This window comes from Mercenaria mercenaria, chromosome 6, assembly GCF_021730395.1.
Source record: "Mercenaria mercenaria strain notata chromosome 6, MADL_Memer_1, whole genome shotgun sequence".
In the NCBI taxonomy this organism is placed as follows: domain Eukaryota; kingdom Metazoa; phylum Mollusca; class Bivalvia; order Venerida; family Veneridae; genus Mercenaria; species Mercenaria mercenaria.
In genome coordinates this window covers 9,175,968-9,195,070 of record NC_069366.1, presented here as the reverse complement: position 1 = coordinate 9,195,070, position 19,103 = coordinate 9,175,968, and the positions used below count along the sequence as shown (strand labels likewise).

General features: G+C 35.8%; 1 protein-coding gene across 1 annotated transcript; it reads right to left on the bottom strand.

Moving 5' to 3' along the window:
• Positions 1–4,825: 4,825 nt before the first annotated feature.
• On the bottom strand, positions 4,826–12,101 carry LOC123549707 (transcription factor Maf-like). Its single transcript, XM_045338022.2, has one exon. The coding sequence runs from the start codon at positions 11,843–11,845 to the stop codon at positions 10,781–10,783; it is 1,065 nt and encodes a 354-aa protein (XP_045193957.1). The 5' UTR covers positions 11,846–12,101; the 3' UTR covers positions 4,826–10,780.
• Positions 12,102–19,103: the final 7,002 nt, after the last annotated feature.

Genomic DNA, 19,103 nt, shown 5'->3' with positions numbered 1-19,103 from the left:
GTTATACGAAACCAGAGAGCTTGAACTGTTTTTACTAATACATGAAAAATGTAACCATCCTGTTATTCCACATTTTATTGCTCTAGTCATTATCCGTAACAAGTGTCACAGCAACACTTGGCTCGTTAAAACCTAGGAATGATTATGTTGTTTCAGCACGCACGTGTAAGTGCCTCGTGCCGGGCACTGTGATACATATAACAAATTAGAAGACTCTCAGTTTTTTTGGGGAAAAAAATCCATTAGCATGTTTCAAGACAAAAATAGGTAAACGTTAATTTCACCTGTTATTGATTTATTACTACTGTATATCACATTACTGAGGCGAAAGTTACCACAACTAGCTGCGAGTCAAAATTTGAAGAACATCCATCAAGTTCTTCATGGGAAGAAGTCGTACAAAGCCTTCTCATTTTCTAAGTTCAGCGGCCCCTAGAAGTGGCCTAGTGCTCCCATTTGAATATAATCGAAAAAGGACCTTATAAAGTTTGATGAAGATCCATTAAATGGTTCATGAGAAGAAGTTGTTCAAATGTTTTTCTACTTTTTAATCATAGCGGCCCCTAAAAGGGGGCCCCAAGTGCTCCCATTCGAAAACAAATGAAGGTAGGGCTGTCATTGATTGGGTCTTTGTCATATCGACGATACCGATATATCGAAAGACAGATATCGACGATACATCGATATATCGATTATTAAGTTAGAGTAACAACCTATTTGTTCATGTACATGCTATATACCTTCTTGTTAATGTTATTTTTAGTTTAATTGCCTGCTTTTCATGTGTTTTATTTGTATTTATGTATTTCCCCATACAGGTAGTGCCGACTAGTTGGAAAAGAATGCTACGGTACAAGTTTAGACATGACCTTTATTGACAACTTCCGTTACTAAGGGCGCATTTTTGCAGGCAGAAAAGTTGTTTTAGAGGGTCTGAGTGTTTATCTGGATAGTTTTTTCTCTGTGTAAAATATCGATTTTTAAAAATGGGAATCGATAATCGATCGACCAAAAAATATCGTTGATACATCGATATCGTTTCTATCGATGACAGCCCTAAATGAAGGGGAACATTGTCAGGATGCTTCAAACCAAGTTTGATGTAATTCTGACCAGTAGTTTCAGAGGAGATGTTTAAGTAAAAAAGTTGACGCTTGACGCCGGTACTGATTACTCACAGCTAAATATACCTATAAATGACTTTCTTTTGAACTGCTCAATGGATTTTAATCAAACTTGGTCTGTAGCATCATTTTATGGTCCTCTCCTAATTACCTTCAAATGGGGATGCTTGACTCTTTTAAGGGTCACTAGAGGTTAAAAATAGACATATCTTTAAACGACTTCTCATTTATAAACCGCTTGAATTGGTCCGTCATCAAACTTGGTCTGTAACATCACTGTAAGGTCCTCTCCCGAATTTGTTCAAGTTGGGGTGCCTGATCCCTTTAAGAGGCCATTAGAGTAAAATATAAAATGATTAAACGACTTCTTATGAATATTCGATGGATCTTCAGATGCAAAGTCTTAAGGTCTTGGCCCACCTCATGTGAGCGACTAAAGCCCATTTGTGCCTCATGTTGAGTCTTGGATGGTAACAATGGACAGAGGATACATCAATCTACACACCCATACATTGTACCCCGCATGTAAGGACTTGAACATATGCTAACATACATCGAATCATGACCTACCCTGGCCGTCTTGATCTAATCCAGATTTCAAACTATATCCGGCTAGGATATAAACCTACATTTACAGGTATAATATACTAAGTATTCTTGTGATAGGAGCTAGAACTAGGTCCAAATCCTTCAAGAAATATAATAATAAGATTTCAACAAATTTCATAGTTATTTACTTTCATAATAATATAAGTTAAATTAGAATTTAGATTACACATGCATTTCGATATTAATTGCCTTTAGATATTTTAAGCATTTCTCAAAATGATAGAACACTCCTTTTATTGTTTTCATTTTACGAGTGTGGATATTCTATGATAGCGTCATATTAACGTCGTATCTTAGCGATCAAACTGTAAACATCGGAATTCTTAAATTCATCTTAATGTGACTTTGCTAGTCTTTCGGTGTGTCAACTTTGATAATAACACCAGAAGGAAAAAATAAAACGGAACAGAACTTCATACTGGTCTTCGTATTCTCGAAATAATATATGAGCCGCGCCATGAGAAAACCAACATATTGGCTTTGCGACCAGCATGGATCCAGACCAGCCTGCGCATCCGCGCAGTCTGGTCAGGATCCATGCTGTTCGCTAACGGTTTCTCTAATTACAATAGGCTTTAAACGCGAACAGCATGGATCCTGACCAGACTGCGCAAATGGATCCATGCTGGTCGCAAAGCCACTACGTTGGTTTTCTCATGGTGCGACTCGTATCAATTATTACTGAGTAAAACAACATAGTATACCGGCATACCAGTATCATCCAAGGGTTGATTACTGTATTGGGCACACTATCAACTCCCCATCCACAACCCGACCAAACTAGGTACACGAACTATGCCTTGGTCATATTTGCTTCTTTCTTGGAAACATAAAAACTGTTTGTTTGTTTTTTTGTTGGGTTATTGAGATTGTCCCGTCAGCTATAGATATACCTTGTTAAGGGGTTTAATGAAAGTTGACAAGGTGAACAGTTTACCTCCACATTTGATACCTTTTGCAGAGTTGTACAGCCTTTTGGAGTTTTTAAAATAATTAAAATGACTCGACTAACTATATAGTTTTCAAGCCGGTACGTTGTTTTCTAATACCAGACTGTTCTTTTTAATTCCTTTTAGTTGGAGTTAATGAAAGTTACCTACCGAAAATTCATTTTTGACAGCAGTAGTATAACTTCATAACTCCTCAAAATTCTGTACAAATGTGTATTTGTTTTAGTCATTAATTATCTATGTATCATGTTCGTTTACTCATTTACTACTCGTAATTAACGTTATAATATACTTGAAAGCATGGATGATTGTTTTATATTTGGGTTTTACGGCGCACCAACACAGTATAGGTTATATAGCGCCAAGCAGGACTACAAATTTTGGTTTCACATCCCATTTACATCGAAATAAAAATATGAGGTATGGAATCAAAATTTGCATACCTGCTGGAATCACAGAGTTACAGCAAAACCAAGTGTTAAGACCCTATTAGTCGCCTCTTACGATCATGCAAGGGTAAGACAGTTGTTCCAATTCTTTTCATACACAGATCGTCCCAGAACCACATGGGGCAGGATGATTCTTTTAATATTGGACCTTGGTCTCGCCAATATAAACGGGATACGGAAAGGGTCACTTACATGAACAAGAGGGTGATGATGGCCCTATATCGCTCACCTGTTATCATTGCACTTAAGGACAAGTCTTCAAGGTCAAAAGATCATAATAAAGATCAATCAAAAGAATTATGAGAAAATATAATTGAATTTTTCTTAAAGTAACTTTAAATAAAATTATTCTCAAATCAGGCCAGAAGTTTCATACAAGAAGATTTGATTTTAAAGCTTTCTATATGGCCATATAGGGATAATGAGTGTCTCCTGCGGGCCGCCATGTTTTTCAAAGAATCAAAATTATCTCAAGGAATTTGGTAGTAGGTCATCCAAGGCACATTTGTGTAAAACTATTTTGAAAATGGACCAGAAGCTTTTGAGAAGAACATTTTCAAAGGTTTCTGTATAGCCATATAGGGAAAACATCCCGCATACCCCCCCCCCCCCCCCCCCCCCCCCATCAGGGGCAGTAACTACAGAACCCATGATGGGATCTGGCCGGTTGAAGAAAGGAAGCAATATCTTGTGATGATACAAGTTGTGTGCAAGTTTAGTTAAAATCAAATCATTAATGAAGCTGCTATTGTGCAGACAAGGTCAAAATAGTTAATTCTGGCCCTTTCAGGGGCCATCACTCTGGAACCCATAATGGAATCTGGCCAGTTCAACAAACGAACCGAGATCTTATGGTTATACAAGTTGTGTGCAAGTTTGGTTAAAATAAAATCATAAATGAAGTTGCTATTGTGCAGACAAGGTCAAAATAGCTAATTCTGGCCCTTTCAGGAGCCATAACTCTGGACCCATAATGGGATCTGGCCGGTTCAAGAAAGGAACCGAGATCTTATGGTGATACAAGTTGTGTGCAAGTTTGGTTAAAATAAAATCATAAATCAAACCACTATCGTGCAGACAAGAAATTGTTGACGCACGCAAGACGCACAGACGACGGACGAAGGGTGATCACAAAAGCTCACCTTGTCACTATGTGACAGGTGAGCTAAAAATATCAATCATCGAAATAAAAGTTTTTGAAAACATTCTTTTTTTCATTTTTTTTTTCAATTGAAACTTACTCTCATACGATTACATTACTGTTTACGTGTTGCCTTGATGTGGTCGAATTAGAAAGAACATTAAAACTATACTCAAAAGGCTTTGAGTAAACTTTGTACTTTTTGACTTTTCAAGGCCGATTCTACCACGTCTTCGCCGTGCACAGTATAATCCAGTTGATAAGAGTAACATCAATTTTATTTAATCTCTCACATTCGCTTAATACGTAGCCTACGGCTCAACTCTCTGTATGTTGAATTTCGTTTTATGTACGATATCAGTGCTTGAGAAGAAATAAGCCACCTCTGTTAGAATTTCTCAACATTTATTACTCCTAAGTCAGTCACGGCCTAAACGCTTTCTCACACCGCAAACAGACTGTCCCAGACGCTATTACATACGCCAATCGTAACTATTTAAACGAAAACCGTTGCGGAGAGCAAATGTGTATTGGTAAAATGTAAACAAACAATAAAAAAATGCAACTTTTACTTGCTATGTAATTATATAAACAACACTATTCCAACTGTCATTTTTAGCATTTAATTACATAATACAAGTCCATTTAAACAGATCATTGTGCGTCTGCTATACTGGTAACACAGCTCAAAAACAAACGTCTGTTCATAACGAATTTGTAACAGGAAATAACATATTTCACATGATTTGCTCTAAAAGTAGAAAATATCTTACACAGATATTCAACATGCAATAACATAGTGTGTGTAACAGCACTGTGATTGTGTGCCCCAGTTTTCTTGTTATGAAAAATTTATTCTAAAACATGAGCATCATATAAAACACAACTGTAAGATACCTAAAATAACAAGTCATTTTGTGCGTCTATTTGCTTAAAACACACCCGATTCAAAAACAAGAATATCTCACCATAACAAATTTGCAATAACAAAGTGTGCTATAGAAAGCACTGTAGGCGGCAACTGTGCTCTACGATATTTTTATACTTCCTAACAAACTGTTGTTGTTTTTCAGCACCGAATTCGTGTGCCAGGATTGCTTTAAGAGTGTTAACAAAAATTTCTTATCATAACACTTTTGCAACATATCTAAATAAACATAAGACCTCTAACCGCACCACTCACTTTGATCTAATTGATACTGTACAATGGATTTTTAAAACTCTTGTGTTGCTGCTTTGAGAATGGTATATATACGTTTAACACAAGGTCTGGCTAAACTTTACTTGTTGTAACAATAATAATAATAATAAAATAACTCTTTGATAACATAATAATTTGTAACATGTTACAACAGTTTATTATCACTTTATATATAAAACAATTGAAGTTACAACAAGACTTTATCAACAACAACAGTCTCGTAACAAGTTGCAACTATAAAACCGGAAAATAACGCAATAACAATGGCCTAAGTTTCGGTCATTATATTCCGAACAGGGCTGCTTTTAATGTACATGTATGTAATCAGTAACTTAAAACTATTTATTTACTGGTCTACACATACAGCAAAATTGTTCTAAAATATTGGTATATAATTTTCATATTTCGTTGAATACAGCCCCAAACACTTTAAATGTATTTGTTCAACTACATTCTCTTCTAACCCTTACCATGCTGGAACCGATTGATTCTGCCTCTGCGACTAGTGCAAAGCATGATCAGCCTGCACATCCGTGCAGTCTGACCATGACCTGCACTGTTCACCATTCAGTCCGTATCTTTTTGGTATTCACCCTTTTTAACAGTTAATGGTACTGTGACTACTGGCCAAATTGAAAGATGGACAAGTTCATTATAGAAATTTAGCAGAGTAAGGGCTAATAAGTGAAGTTTCTCATTTAGAACTCCTTTCCCTGTTGCAGCCAGTGTAATCGTATATTAAACATACAAGTGTATACAATAGCTACCCCGAACAACAAGGTATGTTTATTTAATATTTCATCTAACACAAGATGGAACCAAAACCAAAGAACTGCAAATTACATAATTGCAAATATCAAACGCATCCATAGTAAAACTCCTATTTGACAATAAACAAAACTAACAAAAAGACAACATGTTTATTTTCAACATAACTTTTGGCGAGAAACAAAAACAAAATCACAAATAGCACTTTTTATAGCGTATTAAAATTGGTGGACAATACGATAGTATTGAGAAAAATGATCATTAATCACAGACATCCTTTTTTATTACAGAACTTGGCGCGCCAACAATACTTCCCCAAAGATGTACATTTCGCCGAGGCGTAAGGACAAACAGACATTTTAAAGTTCGTTTCAGGTAAAAAAAAACAATCAGATCTTTATATTTGAGTCTCGTAGGGGATAATTATTATTATATTTGTTCAATAACTTACATTCAATATGTATAGCGTCTTTCGCTCACTAGAACTGGAAAAGGAAACACGACACAGAATGCACGTGCACCATGTGCCAAAACTTCAGTTACCACTTAATACCTACAATACTTGATTACCTATTTAGAAATAACGACTTGGAGGACAGTTAGAAGTTTTAACAAGAGATACCACTTGCAAGGGACGAATACCCCTGAAATTGAGAGCCACTTTCAGTGTGTTTGGGTCCAGGGCAAGGGTCCTATAAGCCTCCTTTGGGGGGTGGGGGGGGGGGAGAGTAGTAGGAATGCGGGGAGGGGGAGAGGGAGGGGGCTCCTATTCCCGCTTGCTGTATTCAATTAAAACACCTGTTACCAAATTTTATGAAGGAAACAAAGTAAGCTTTATATAAAAACCAACTAGATAATCGCACAATTTCATGATAATCAGCAGCTTAATTGTTTTTAATGATTTTAAATGCCCCGAAGGCTGAATACGAAACCGCAATAAACAATAAAGAATTCTCTTTTACCCAAAAAAAATTCTAAGACACTTGTTCTAAGTTTATACGGTATGTTGGTGATATTTTTGATAAACCTAAACCAGAAAATGGATAATGAAGTCAAAAAATTAAATATGATTTTAGTTTACTATGAAAATTTTGTGTTTTTGCTATTTTTTTTTTTTTAGTATTTCTTTTGTTACAAGCGAATTATTTGGGAAACAACAAAATGACCGTTCATTTCATGTTGCGCTTTGAAACAATCTAGACTCGCTCAGAAATTCGTAAAAACTATTTTAGTATTATTTTAACAACAGTGGAAAAAATTAGGCCAGCTTTTTGTAAATATTTGGTGGTAAAACAGAAATATCAAGGTATTATAGTGGTATATCTTTTCAGTATACTTGGTTTACGGTAATTAACCTATAAATGTTTTACCCTTCAGTCTGACAGAACACACATACTTAACAAACCATGTAAGACATTATCGGGAAAAAACATGTGTTATGGGGAACACATTCTGTTTTCAATTGACCGCATTACTTTGTCGGAAGGATACATTCAATATTTAATTATGTATGGCAGCGTACGTGTATATTGCAAATAAGTACATTTAAAACTGAGATTGGAAAGCAAAAAATAGAGTATGGATACAGCCATCTGCTATATGCTTTAAAAAAAACAGGCGATTTCAACAACACTTGATCATAAACACACAAACTTTGAAGAATTTAAATTAATGATTTTTTTCCTCGTTACCTTAAAAGGCAAAGAAAAACACGGAATCACACACTCAACAGGCTCACACTCAACAGGCTGCTTTAAAAAGGGAAATGAAAACGATAATTTGCTATATACATAAACGTTTGTTATGTTACATCTTACGAGACGTTATATGTCCGGCGCGTAAACCAGACAATTATCACAGATATGACGTCAATATTTCACTGGTGTTACTAAGTAACGAAATGCCCTTGCAGTGAGGTTGACGAAATAAATGAGATTTCAAAGCTATAAAAGCAAAAAGGCAAATAAGATGTCTTTTATAAATTGCCTGGTATTAAAATAATCAAACGTAAAATGGAAGAAGTCACGTGAAGTGGAGCGATTGTTAGATATATGAGAACTTACAAAAGGATCACCTACAAATTAGTTTATATGAGGGTGGACATTCCCTTTGTGTTAAGGAGCTATGTTTAAACCGTGCGTTCTTGAATACATAAATATATATCTCGATTTAAAGACATTAATGAAACAAAAATTATAAATATTTAATGCCTCACAATTTAATACATAAAAAAACTTTTCATCATTCATAATCGCCCAGTCCATCCTTTCATCCATAATGACAAAATATGTAACAGAACGCAAGTTTAATGGACAAAAAAAATGAAAGAGAAAAAAAAATACTGTTTAAAACTAGGCCACCGTATCTTAATCTGCCCTAGCTACATGACAAAGTCGGTGAGGGTTTACAATATATTAAACAAGCCGCACCTTTACTCTCCGTACAAACAACTGTGGATTTATGCAATTATTTCAAGTTTAAATGTTAAATGTATACACAAATACGGAGTATAAAAGCCCGATTCATAAAACTTGTATGACAAGAAAGAATACATGCCGTGTATGAATACGACAAAAACTTAAACCTGTCTGGTTTCATAGCTAAGATACGATCGTATGCACTGTATATATACTAAACGTCTCTTTACAATTTGGTTCGTAAGACATAACACTGCATACATTTGTATACATGTAAATAAGCCGAGTGTGTATATATAGTAAGCTGTGTAACTAAGCTAGAGAAACGTGTCAGTCTGATTTTTCACGAGTACCACTTAAAGAAGTTCAGCATCATTACACAATGCATAATTGATGTTTTAACGAGAGTCTTGTAATAGAAGGTCAATAAACCACACTATAATATCGCTGCTAAATATTGCTAGTGCTTCTTACTTTGCCAACGATCGAACATGCACATTAGCCGAGATGCGTTTTAAGATACAGCCAAATATTTGATATCGGAATAAAAGCACATCCCCAGTAAAACGAAATAAAACAAGAACAGGTCAACATGATATATGTACACCGTGCAGAATGTATAGGCAATACTCCTAGGAATTAATTCATTTTTACATTGTACAGAATATACCAACGAGTTCTGCTGCATGCCTGTGAATATACATGTATAACTTTGTATACGATAGCAGAAGACAGGAATGCCGGCAATTTATAAACACACGTTTCGACTCTTAGTGTCTGACAAACTGCAGGTTATACACAAAATGAAAAACATATAAATTGTACATTTCAACAATATTTAACAGACTTCAAGTAAAGTATGCGAGTTTTGAAGGTGTAGATACTGATAAAACGATGTTGTTGCTGTCAGTCGCAGAATGAAACAAATACATGTATGCGTTTAGGGTTAGCTGATCCCCCAAAATGTCTGGTAGCTCGTCAATACCTTTTTTCTAACTTCTTCTTTCTAATTATTCCTTATGCAGAGACGTTAAGCCGGGACTCAATTCTGGGATGGATCGGGTAACCCTACTAATAAACTTTGATAATGTGGCAGTCGAGTCCAATAAGTCCAGGGATGTTCAAAGATAATCCGTCATAGATCTATTGTAAAGCAAATATTGGATTTACCTGTATTGGAAAATAAACAGTGTCGATTGGATTTAGGTCAACTGCCACATTATCAAAGTTTATTAGTACGCACATATATTTTTGTAGTATTAAATTTACAATACAAGCATGGTTCGAAACAGTGACTAAAATGAACAATAACTCTTCCGCTCAGCTTAGGAACAAGAATCATTATAAGCACTAATAATTAAAACAGATAATGAAATTATGCATTTACATATACAAATAATGGAGGCATTGAAATCCCTCAATACAATGCTTACCTGCATTTTAATAAAACTTACAATTTAGGCACATAAAACTCTGTGAAATAGGACAAATTGCATTTACTATAATACATAACAGCAAATGTTCGAGATAATACATGTAATAATGATTACAGTCGCTAATAAAAATGCACGAAGTTGACTTAATTGTGTTACAAATTATCACAAACATTTGACCACTGTGGTAGGAGAAGCAAAATGTATCACATACATATCTGTAAACTTGTAACCACATACTTTATACATATGTATACAATTATATGAAAACATTCATAATTTATCACGTTCATGTCCTTTTTCCATGATAGCATCAAGCTACAAACAGAATTTATATACATTTTGACGTATGTATACACGATGAAAAACGAACCTATCCGTATCACAAGTCATGTCATATCATTGCTCTACTGTAATGGTCTGCTGCCAACTTCAAAAGTTTGCTTCATTCAGTTTTATTGACCTTTCATGCACAACTGCCATGTTTAAACGGTCATGATCAAGCGTCTCCTGGAAACAGCTCACATCTATAACGTTTTCAGCTAATTAGTTGCAAGTGTTCTTGTGAGAAGCTATTTTCAAAACATGAAAAGCAGATACTTACATGAACATATGATCAAGTAATATTCCAAAACAGTGACAACTTTGCTGCATGTATATACAAGATTAGCACTAATGCACGTGTAATTCAGATTCCATATTCTGGTGAGCTGGGGTAACTTGAGAGCGAGCTCTCACAAGACTGACCTGTAGAGTTGCTAACTGTAGGAGGGATTCCTAACTTCGCCCTGAGAAGGTCATTTTGCTGCTTGAAGTAATTCTTTTCTCTCGTTAGCATAGCTACATGACTTTGAAGAGCATCTATTTGGTCCAATAATGAATTGTTTGTACGTTCTAATTGTGTTTTATGATGCATTCTTTTAGATCTACAGTTTTGTGCATACCCTCGATTTTTTAGAGTACGCCTCTTCTGTTTTAAACGTTGAATTTCATCTTTAGACAAACCCTGAAGTCGTTTATTGAGCTCCCTAACCGGAAGTGTGACTAGGTCTTCGTCCTCCAGCTCACATTCGGATGTGCTCGGTGTGTAAGTGTCTTTTCGTCGCCGTCGGGGTGTTAACGAGTTTACAGATGACGCTGGGGTCATTTCCGTTTGTTCCATTGGGCTTTCCGGCGGCGTTGGGATCTCGTCTTTTATCATTTCCATTAATGGTTCAACTGGATCAACTTCCTCGCATTTCTGCGAGTTTTGTGATAGCTGTAAGGCGTTCTGAGACACCTGTATGGAGTTCTGTGAACATTGGGACTGTACTGATGTCTGGCGAGACAGTGGTCGAGCCCCTGATACAAGGTACTTCTGAAAACTCTGCACGAACTCTGGGCTCGATGATATAAGAACATCAACAGCTTCGTCAGGGGTGATTTCTGAATTACCATGTGGAAATGTTACGTTCTGCGTTAGCCAGGACAAATCTTCTATGAACGATTTAGGCAGACCTGCCGGCGAAGGTGTAGAAACTTCACTGCCCGTCGGCGATAAAGGCACACTGCGACTATCCGGGCTGATCGGTGTTGTGCGACCAGAATCTAACGGTGTTAACGGCTGACTAGGTGATTTTTCTAAATTTGCACAACAAGGTTCGCTAAATTTTTCATCCATTTCCTTTTTTATCACTGGTTTAGTTGGAACCTCAAAATGCACAAGATCGAAATCGCTAATATAATCGTCAGCCAAGTGTTGATTTGCCTCCATATTTAACGATCAGCTGGATGTTTGCCGGGTTAACTAGGTCACTCCGATCCGTGGTTTAAATCCGATAAATTATTCACTTAAGTATAAGTCCAACGTGATTTTATCGATGACGGATGAAAAGTTTAATGTTTACTGACAAAAGTCAGCTATGAAAGGCGAAAATCATTCATTTAGATGAAAGAAAAATCGACGGTGGTCCAAGGGCACAACCACCGAACGACTTTACAGACTGAGTAACAGGCAACAACAGGCAAATTTGGAAACCCCCTGATATACTTATATTACGACTGACGTCAAACAGACAACCTGTAAATAAATCAGCCAATCGCGTGCGGTATTCATCTTAAAAATAGATATTATCACCGGCCTACCAAGCGAAAACGAGGCGCAGAGGCTATAGTATACTAATATATCTTGTGTCCCGATACAGGGAATAAAACGTGTTTAACGCCTAAAAACGCATTTATAAAGACTTGTAATAGCTACAACGTTAATTATGGAATACAATGTTAATATGATAAAATTGTAACAATAATCAGTTTTCTTTTCATTTACTATCAGCTGAGGCTTACGCTTTAACATTAAATTTTTAGCTGCGAGCCTCTTAATGAAAATGGATTTCTGTTAGTTGTGCAATTCAAGAAAATGCGTATTGTACCAGTTATAACTGTCGATATGAGTAGTTGCCCATTTCATCAGAGGGTCTGGGGGCACTCGGGACAATCATCTGGGGTCTGGATCAAACCGCACTTAATCGAATGGGCTCTGTATATGATTAGAAACATGAACAAAACATTTTGTATAAAAATGCAAAAAAAAAAAATGGCATGAGCTTACTTATTCAGAAATGTCACTACAATTTGGCCGATAACTAATTAGGCCTAAGGTACGGCGTGTTGACTGGTAATACAGAAAAAAACGGTTGACGGGTGAGATACTTTTGTTTACTGGATACATTCACTCGAACTTCATGCTCAGTGCATCTGCACCGCCTACTCAAATGTTTTATTTGTGTATTTTACGCTCCACAGAACTTTAAAAGCTTGAAGTATACCTCTACATTTACAGTGTTGTGACAATCCTCTTTCATTCAGGATACCGAAGCTAAAAATATGTAAAATTACAGTACAAGTAATAATTCGTGTTTTTTTTCTTGGCGCAAGTCATAAAAGATGTTTAGTTCTGTCATTGTTTTCTAGTTCTATGGCTATCCTATCATTTTAAATGGGGACCATATGCCGTTTTTCGCGGAATTGAAGGTTCCATGTACACCGCCTTATGAACATCTACATTGTATTTTTGTACTGGTAACAAGTATACATGTTGAGTTTAGCTCAACCCGGGGCTAGAGGACGTGGACGGTAGCATGCATCTCCACTACCGTCCAGGAACATGCGCAATCAAACCGAGTTAGGGCATGTTGTTTTTACTAATTTTCCCATTTAAACTTGAAAATGTTTGTAACGGAGTACCGGAGGTAAAAACGACCGTTATGTATTCCCCCGCAAAGCCAACATAGCTCAGTGTGTTAAAGATATTGCATGGAATTTGGATGGGGGGTAGTGAGGCGGGGCTGACTGTAAACAATGGACTTGATGTCTAGGATTCATTGGAAAGGAAGAATGACAGTTGATCTTAGTCATAACACTGATTGACAGGTGTTTAGCTTATAACTGCAATTTTCTGTCGATCGAAATCCTCTCGAAACTTGTAAAATTATTGTTTGAAATCTGGATAAAGCTCTCTGTCTTCGCCGTTCGCCTGCTGCTAAAATGGTGAATGTAAAATATTCGGTGTAAGTTATATTTCACTGGTACTGCGAGTTAGTAAATTCATACTCCAAAAACACGTCAAAGAAATTTTGTAGCGTGATCAATTTAAATGTTACTGAAGGGGAGAGTGTTGGAAGAGGAATCCCCTACTCTGGCGGGGTCCGGGGAGCCATCCTCCGTGGAAATTTTAGCGGCAAACAAATAGAAAGGGTGGCTTCTGGTGACTTTTCTAACCAAAACTATGCTTCTTCAGTTTAGAACAAAATACTCACAAAAGACTCGGGATGTAAAGAAAGATCTATGTAAGTTGATGAACGTTACAAATCGGGGTCGGGGAGAGGGGTGGGGCTGGCATTTTGGAAGGACTTGGACTAGACTGTCTATTTATTCAGGACGAAATTTGTTAATTATGCACAAATTAAGCAACATGAGTTCGTTTTCCAAACTTTTTTGTTGTATACACAACTTGCATTCACTATACATTTTATATGGAAAGACAAAATCGTTAATTTTCGTATAAACAACATTGGAGAAATAATATCAATGACGGCCCTTTCCGCGAGATTGCACGCGTAATCTGACGTCCTTCACCAAAAACATGAACAAAATGGCCTCGTTCCAAAAATTCTTTCAAAATTGGACGCCAAAACTTTCAAAAAGAATTTTTAATTACAGCTCTTACTAATTTTTGACGTCAAGGATTACAACTGAATCGACACGACTGTGTGAATTTTCTCTGGAGTTAAAAATATTTTAAATAAAAACCAGGAACTGTATTTTATATAGTTGAACGTGGGCACGTCTTTTTGACTGTTCTGTTACAAACATGTATAAGATGACGAAAAGATCGATATCTTGACATTTATTTTGATTTTCTGATACTGCTGGAAAGCAAATTAGTTATTTTTGTTTGTAGATATAAGAACTGAATGCTATTTTTTTGTACGTTTATACGGGTATGAACCACACTGGAAGACTTCTTGCTTATCAGCGCGGTTCATGAATTTGCAAGTTTATACCCGTATAAACGCACAAGAAAGAGCATTCAGTTCTTAAATAAAGTACACATGTGTGCAAACGGAATATATGCAAATCACCTAAATGCCTAGGAACTGATCAAACTGCTGAGGTCAAACTTTGACGTATGAGACAGAATGATAAAGCTATATCAACAGAACGGTAAATTCTCTTTTAAATATCAAAAGGAAAATGGTGTAAGCATTATTTTGATTTCTAGACCTAGGTAATTACTAAAAGGTATTGTTTGCCAGCTGTTGCATGTTTGTAATATCACAAACGTCCTTGCCATTAAATTTCCTTTCATCTCTACATTCTTGGAAACAATCGAGTTAATAATGATGCAGAGACAAAAGTCTTGTGACAGATGTTTAGATTGAAATATAAAATCTAAATTCAAGAAACGATACTACTAAAGAAAATGTGTAGACGACTTTAGTAATTAAATATTTATTGGTTATGAGTATTATTACATACGTGTTTCTAATCGAGGTATTACCGTATTTAAGAAATAATATTTATAGCAAAAGAGTGTTTTAACGCTATTCAAGCACGATGGGCGGTTATACGTCGGGCGTAATAATTTCACGAGGGCGCAGCCCGAGTGAAATTATTTGTACGACGTATTACCGCCCGAGTGTATAGTGTTAAAACACGGGTTTGCTATAAATTATTTCGATTTTAATATGCCCTTAATCTAAAACAGTAGATAAGATATAGAATCGCTATTTCTTGGTCGCAACATAAACTTTGACGTCACCGCACGTTAACGTGACGTCATTCTAGCGTAATTAGGTCATGGAGGTGTAGGATGTATACTTATTTCGTGCATTAAATAATTTTGATCGATGTATTTTTTCGGCAATAAATTTTAGGAAATGGGTGTCAGGGCATCACCTCCCACGACGGAGTGGAGTAGGGTGAGTAGGTGCCTCGCAGAATAATGACCTGGAAAGTACATTCATAACCGTACGTTTTCCATGTAGAAACTAATGAATTGCTAGTCTATATGACTGAAGTTGAGTGTTATACTGTGGCAATGCAGATAACAAAGCCCAAATGTTAATTTATGAGTCTGTTCTTTTTTGCTCTCGTTGATTCTCTTTGATAAAGATAAGAGTCTGTTCTTTTTTGCTCTTGTTGATTCTCTTTGATAAAGATAATTTATTTTTGTTTGAGCGTAGCGATTTAGGAAATAATGCTTGGGAATGCATGGTTGTTACAGACACAGTTGTTTATCCTTCCAAAGTTAACTAGTGATGGACAATTGCCATTAAGAAGATTGTTCTTATGGTCAATAGCAGCTATAGTATATATGCATCTGAAATCATACATGTATTTAGAATTTTAAATGTATTTAGATTTAAATATGTTAAATAGATGTATTTAAAATAACGTGCAAGTGGAGGAAGAAATTTTTTTTTAGAAATTTGATAAAAAATTTGATAAAGGAGCAACAGCAGTCTGCCGTCACAAATATTATTACAAAGTCAAGGACCAAGACAACAGAATACTCATATTATGCTATGGCATTGTTTCTACCCTCATACCCGCTCCTGATCCGATTTTTTTGTTTCTATGGAGTTATTAGCCATTTTTATTATTTTTGGATTTTAAATGTTACTCAGCCGAGTAACTGAGTATGCCACGCTAAGAGCATGGCAGTTTTGACTCATTAAAAATACTGGAGAAATTTAACTATACTGTATTCCGTCTTTAGAATCTACACGGAAATTGCCACAATACATTGATAAGAGTATTTCGAACATGCTATTGTCACAAAATTGTTCCAATTACACATAAAGTAGATCTAGTCGGGTAGAGTATAAGGGTGCACTAACACTGCCTAGCTATAGACTCTGCTGTTACAGCGAAGTGGTAAAGTGTCTTCTCTTGGTATAGTGTCCGCTCTAGGTGTGAGAAGATCTGGGTTCAAGTCCCGGTCAAAATTTGTATTCTGTTACAGCATGTATTTTAAGGTTATCGGACTGTTCGAGATGTTCTATACTTTAATGGACCTTTGTTGGGAAATCCAGATCACAGTTGAATGTAAACTGATGATGTTTCTGCTATACATGCACAGAAAGAGTTACATTTCCTTGATCTATATGAAGGCATCGTAGCACAGTTTTTCACCACACACCTTGTGTCACCGTAGCACAATGTTTCACCGCAGATCCACCAGAACCATTTCAATGTAGCGGTTCGCCTGGTCCCGTAGCATAGCGTTTCATCACAGATCTGGCAGCAAAGTAGCATATCGACGGTGTCGATCGAAAATCCCGAATTACGAAAATGCCTATTTTTTTATTTGCCGAATAATATTCAGCATTTTCCCGCGCACATTCTCTCCAAATCTGGGGTCAATTAGCCAATGAGAAAGGGGTGAAACATGAAGAAATAAAATACCGAATAATGAGAAAAATAGAAAATACCGATTGATTTCGCTGGTTGGAAAAAAAGCCGAGTAGTGAATTTCAACTTTTTCTTAAGATACAAGTGTCTTTTCGATACTTTTCAATATTCAACCCAAATACCAATTAGCAGAATGGATGTTCTGTGTTGTTTACTTTTTTCAGAAATTGATCTGAAAAATTCATTATTCGGTATTTTATTTTTGATTTATAAAAGGCAGGAAAAACACTTAAAATTAGTTTTTTGCCTCTCCTGAAAATAACCTTTTCTTTTTCGGGATTTTCAATCGATAGAAACTATAATAAAATCGTTAAGAATGGCAAAATGTTTTCAGCAACTTAAGTGTCTTTCAGAAAGCACTCGGTACCTTCCTGAAAGTTTTAAATAGTATTACGTATTTTTTAGTGTTTTAGTATAATTCTTGTAACCGCTGGCCCGTACCTACGTTGAGGCAAGTGAGGCAGTTGCCTCGGTTAAAATTTGGCATGCAATGAAAAAAGTAATTAAGTACATGTATTTCAATTAAGAATACAAATGGTACCAATTAAAGTTCAAGTTCAAAAACATAGGGAAATGATATATTACACCCATTTAGAATGACTTTACAGTAACAGCCGTAATATAGATCTACAGCCTATTAGATAATTCTTAATCAGATTTAGAATTATGGATCCGCATACTCATAAGTAAAAAATCAGTACAAAACTACATTAAAAACACCAAATTTAAAGTAGTAAAACATGGTCGCAGGACCCTCCAGAATGCACCATAGACGACCTAAAGAAAAAAAATTCCCGGGGGAGCATGCCCCCGGACCCCCCTAGACTGCCTCGGTTAAAATTAGCCTCTGGCTACGGGCCTGAACCGTCTAAAATATCTAATTACATTTAGAATATACCATTTTGGTACTGTTCAAAATTTTTAAAGTATTTTTATGTCTTAGTAAATTGTAGTCATTAGCAACATGTTTAATGATATTTAGGATATTCAACGATATTTCTAAATGTTACAAAAAGATAACTATAAGCTTCTTCATTTTATATTCATCAAGCTGACGTGTTTTTTTTTTTTCAAATATCATGTTCTTTCACCACTTAATATTGTTCACATTTTTGACAGTTTTTTGTTGTTGCAAATTCGTAAGTTTAAATCTAACGATTTCTTAAAATGCCTGTATATTTCCTTTAATTTGTTAGTTTTTGTTAAGTATTGCTCTTCACAAGGAAATATTTTATTATGAACACATAAATATTTCACTACAATTAATATATATGTTTGTGAAATTCAAAAGTAAAATGCTTTATTTCTCACTTAAATGACTGCATCACTAAACTGGCAAAATGAAGTTCACATAGTTTTTAAATTGTAACAGACTAAATGTGAACACCGAAGAATGACGGGCAAAATGAAGTTCACATAGTTTTTAAATTGTAACAGACCAAAGGTGAACACTGAAGAATGACGGGCAAAATGAAGTTCACATAGTTTTTAAATTGTAACAGACTAAATGTGAACACCAAAGAATGACGGGCAAAATGAAGTTCACATAGTTTTTAAATTGTAACAGACCAAAGGTGAACACTGAAGAATGACGGGCAAAATGAAGTTCACATAGTTTTTAAATTGTAACAGACCAAAGGTGAACACTGAAGAATGACGGGCAAAATGAAGTTCACATAGTTTTTAAATTTTAACAGACCAAAGGTGAACACTGAGGAATGACGGGCAAAATGAAGTTCACACAGCTTTTAGATGGTAACAGACTTAAGGTGAACACCGCAGAAAGATGGGTAAAATGATGTTCACATAGCTTTTACATTGTAATAGACTAAATGTGAACACCGAAGAACAATGGGCAAATTGAAGTTCACTTAATTTTTACATTGTTACAGACTAAAGGTGAACACCGAAGAACAATAGGCAAAATGAAGTTCACTTAATTTTTACATTGTTACAGGCTAAAGGTGAATACCGAAGAATGGCGGGCATAATGAAATTTACATAATTTTTACATTGTAACAGACTAAAGGTAAACACCGAAGAATGACGGGCAA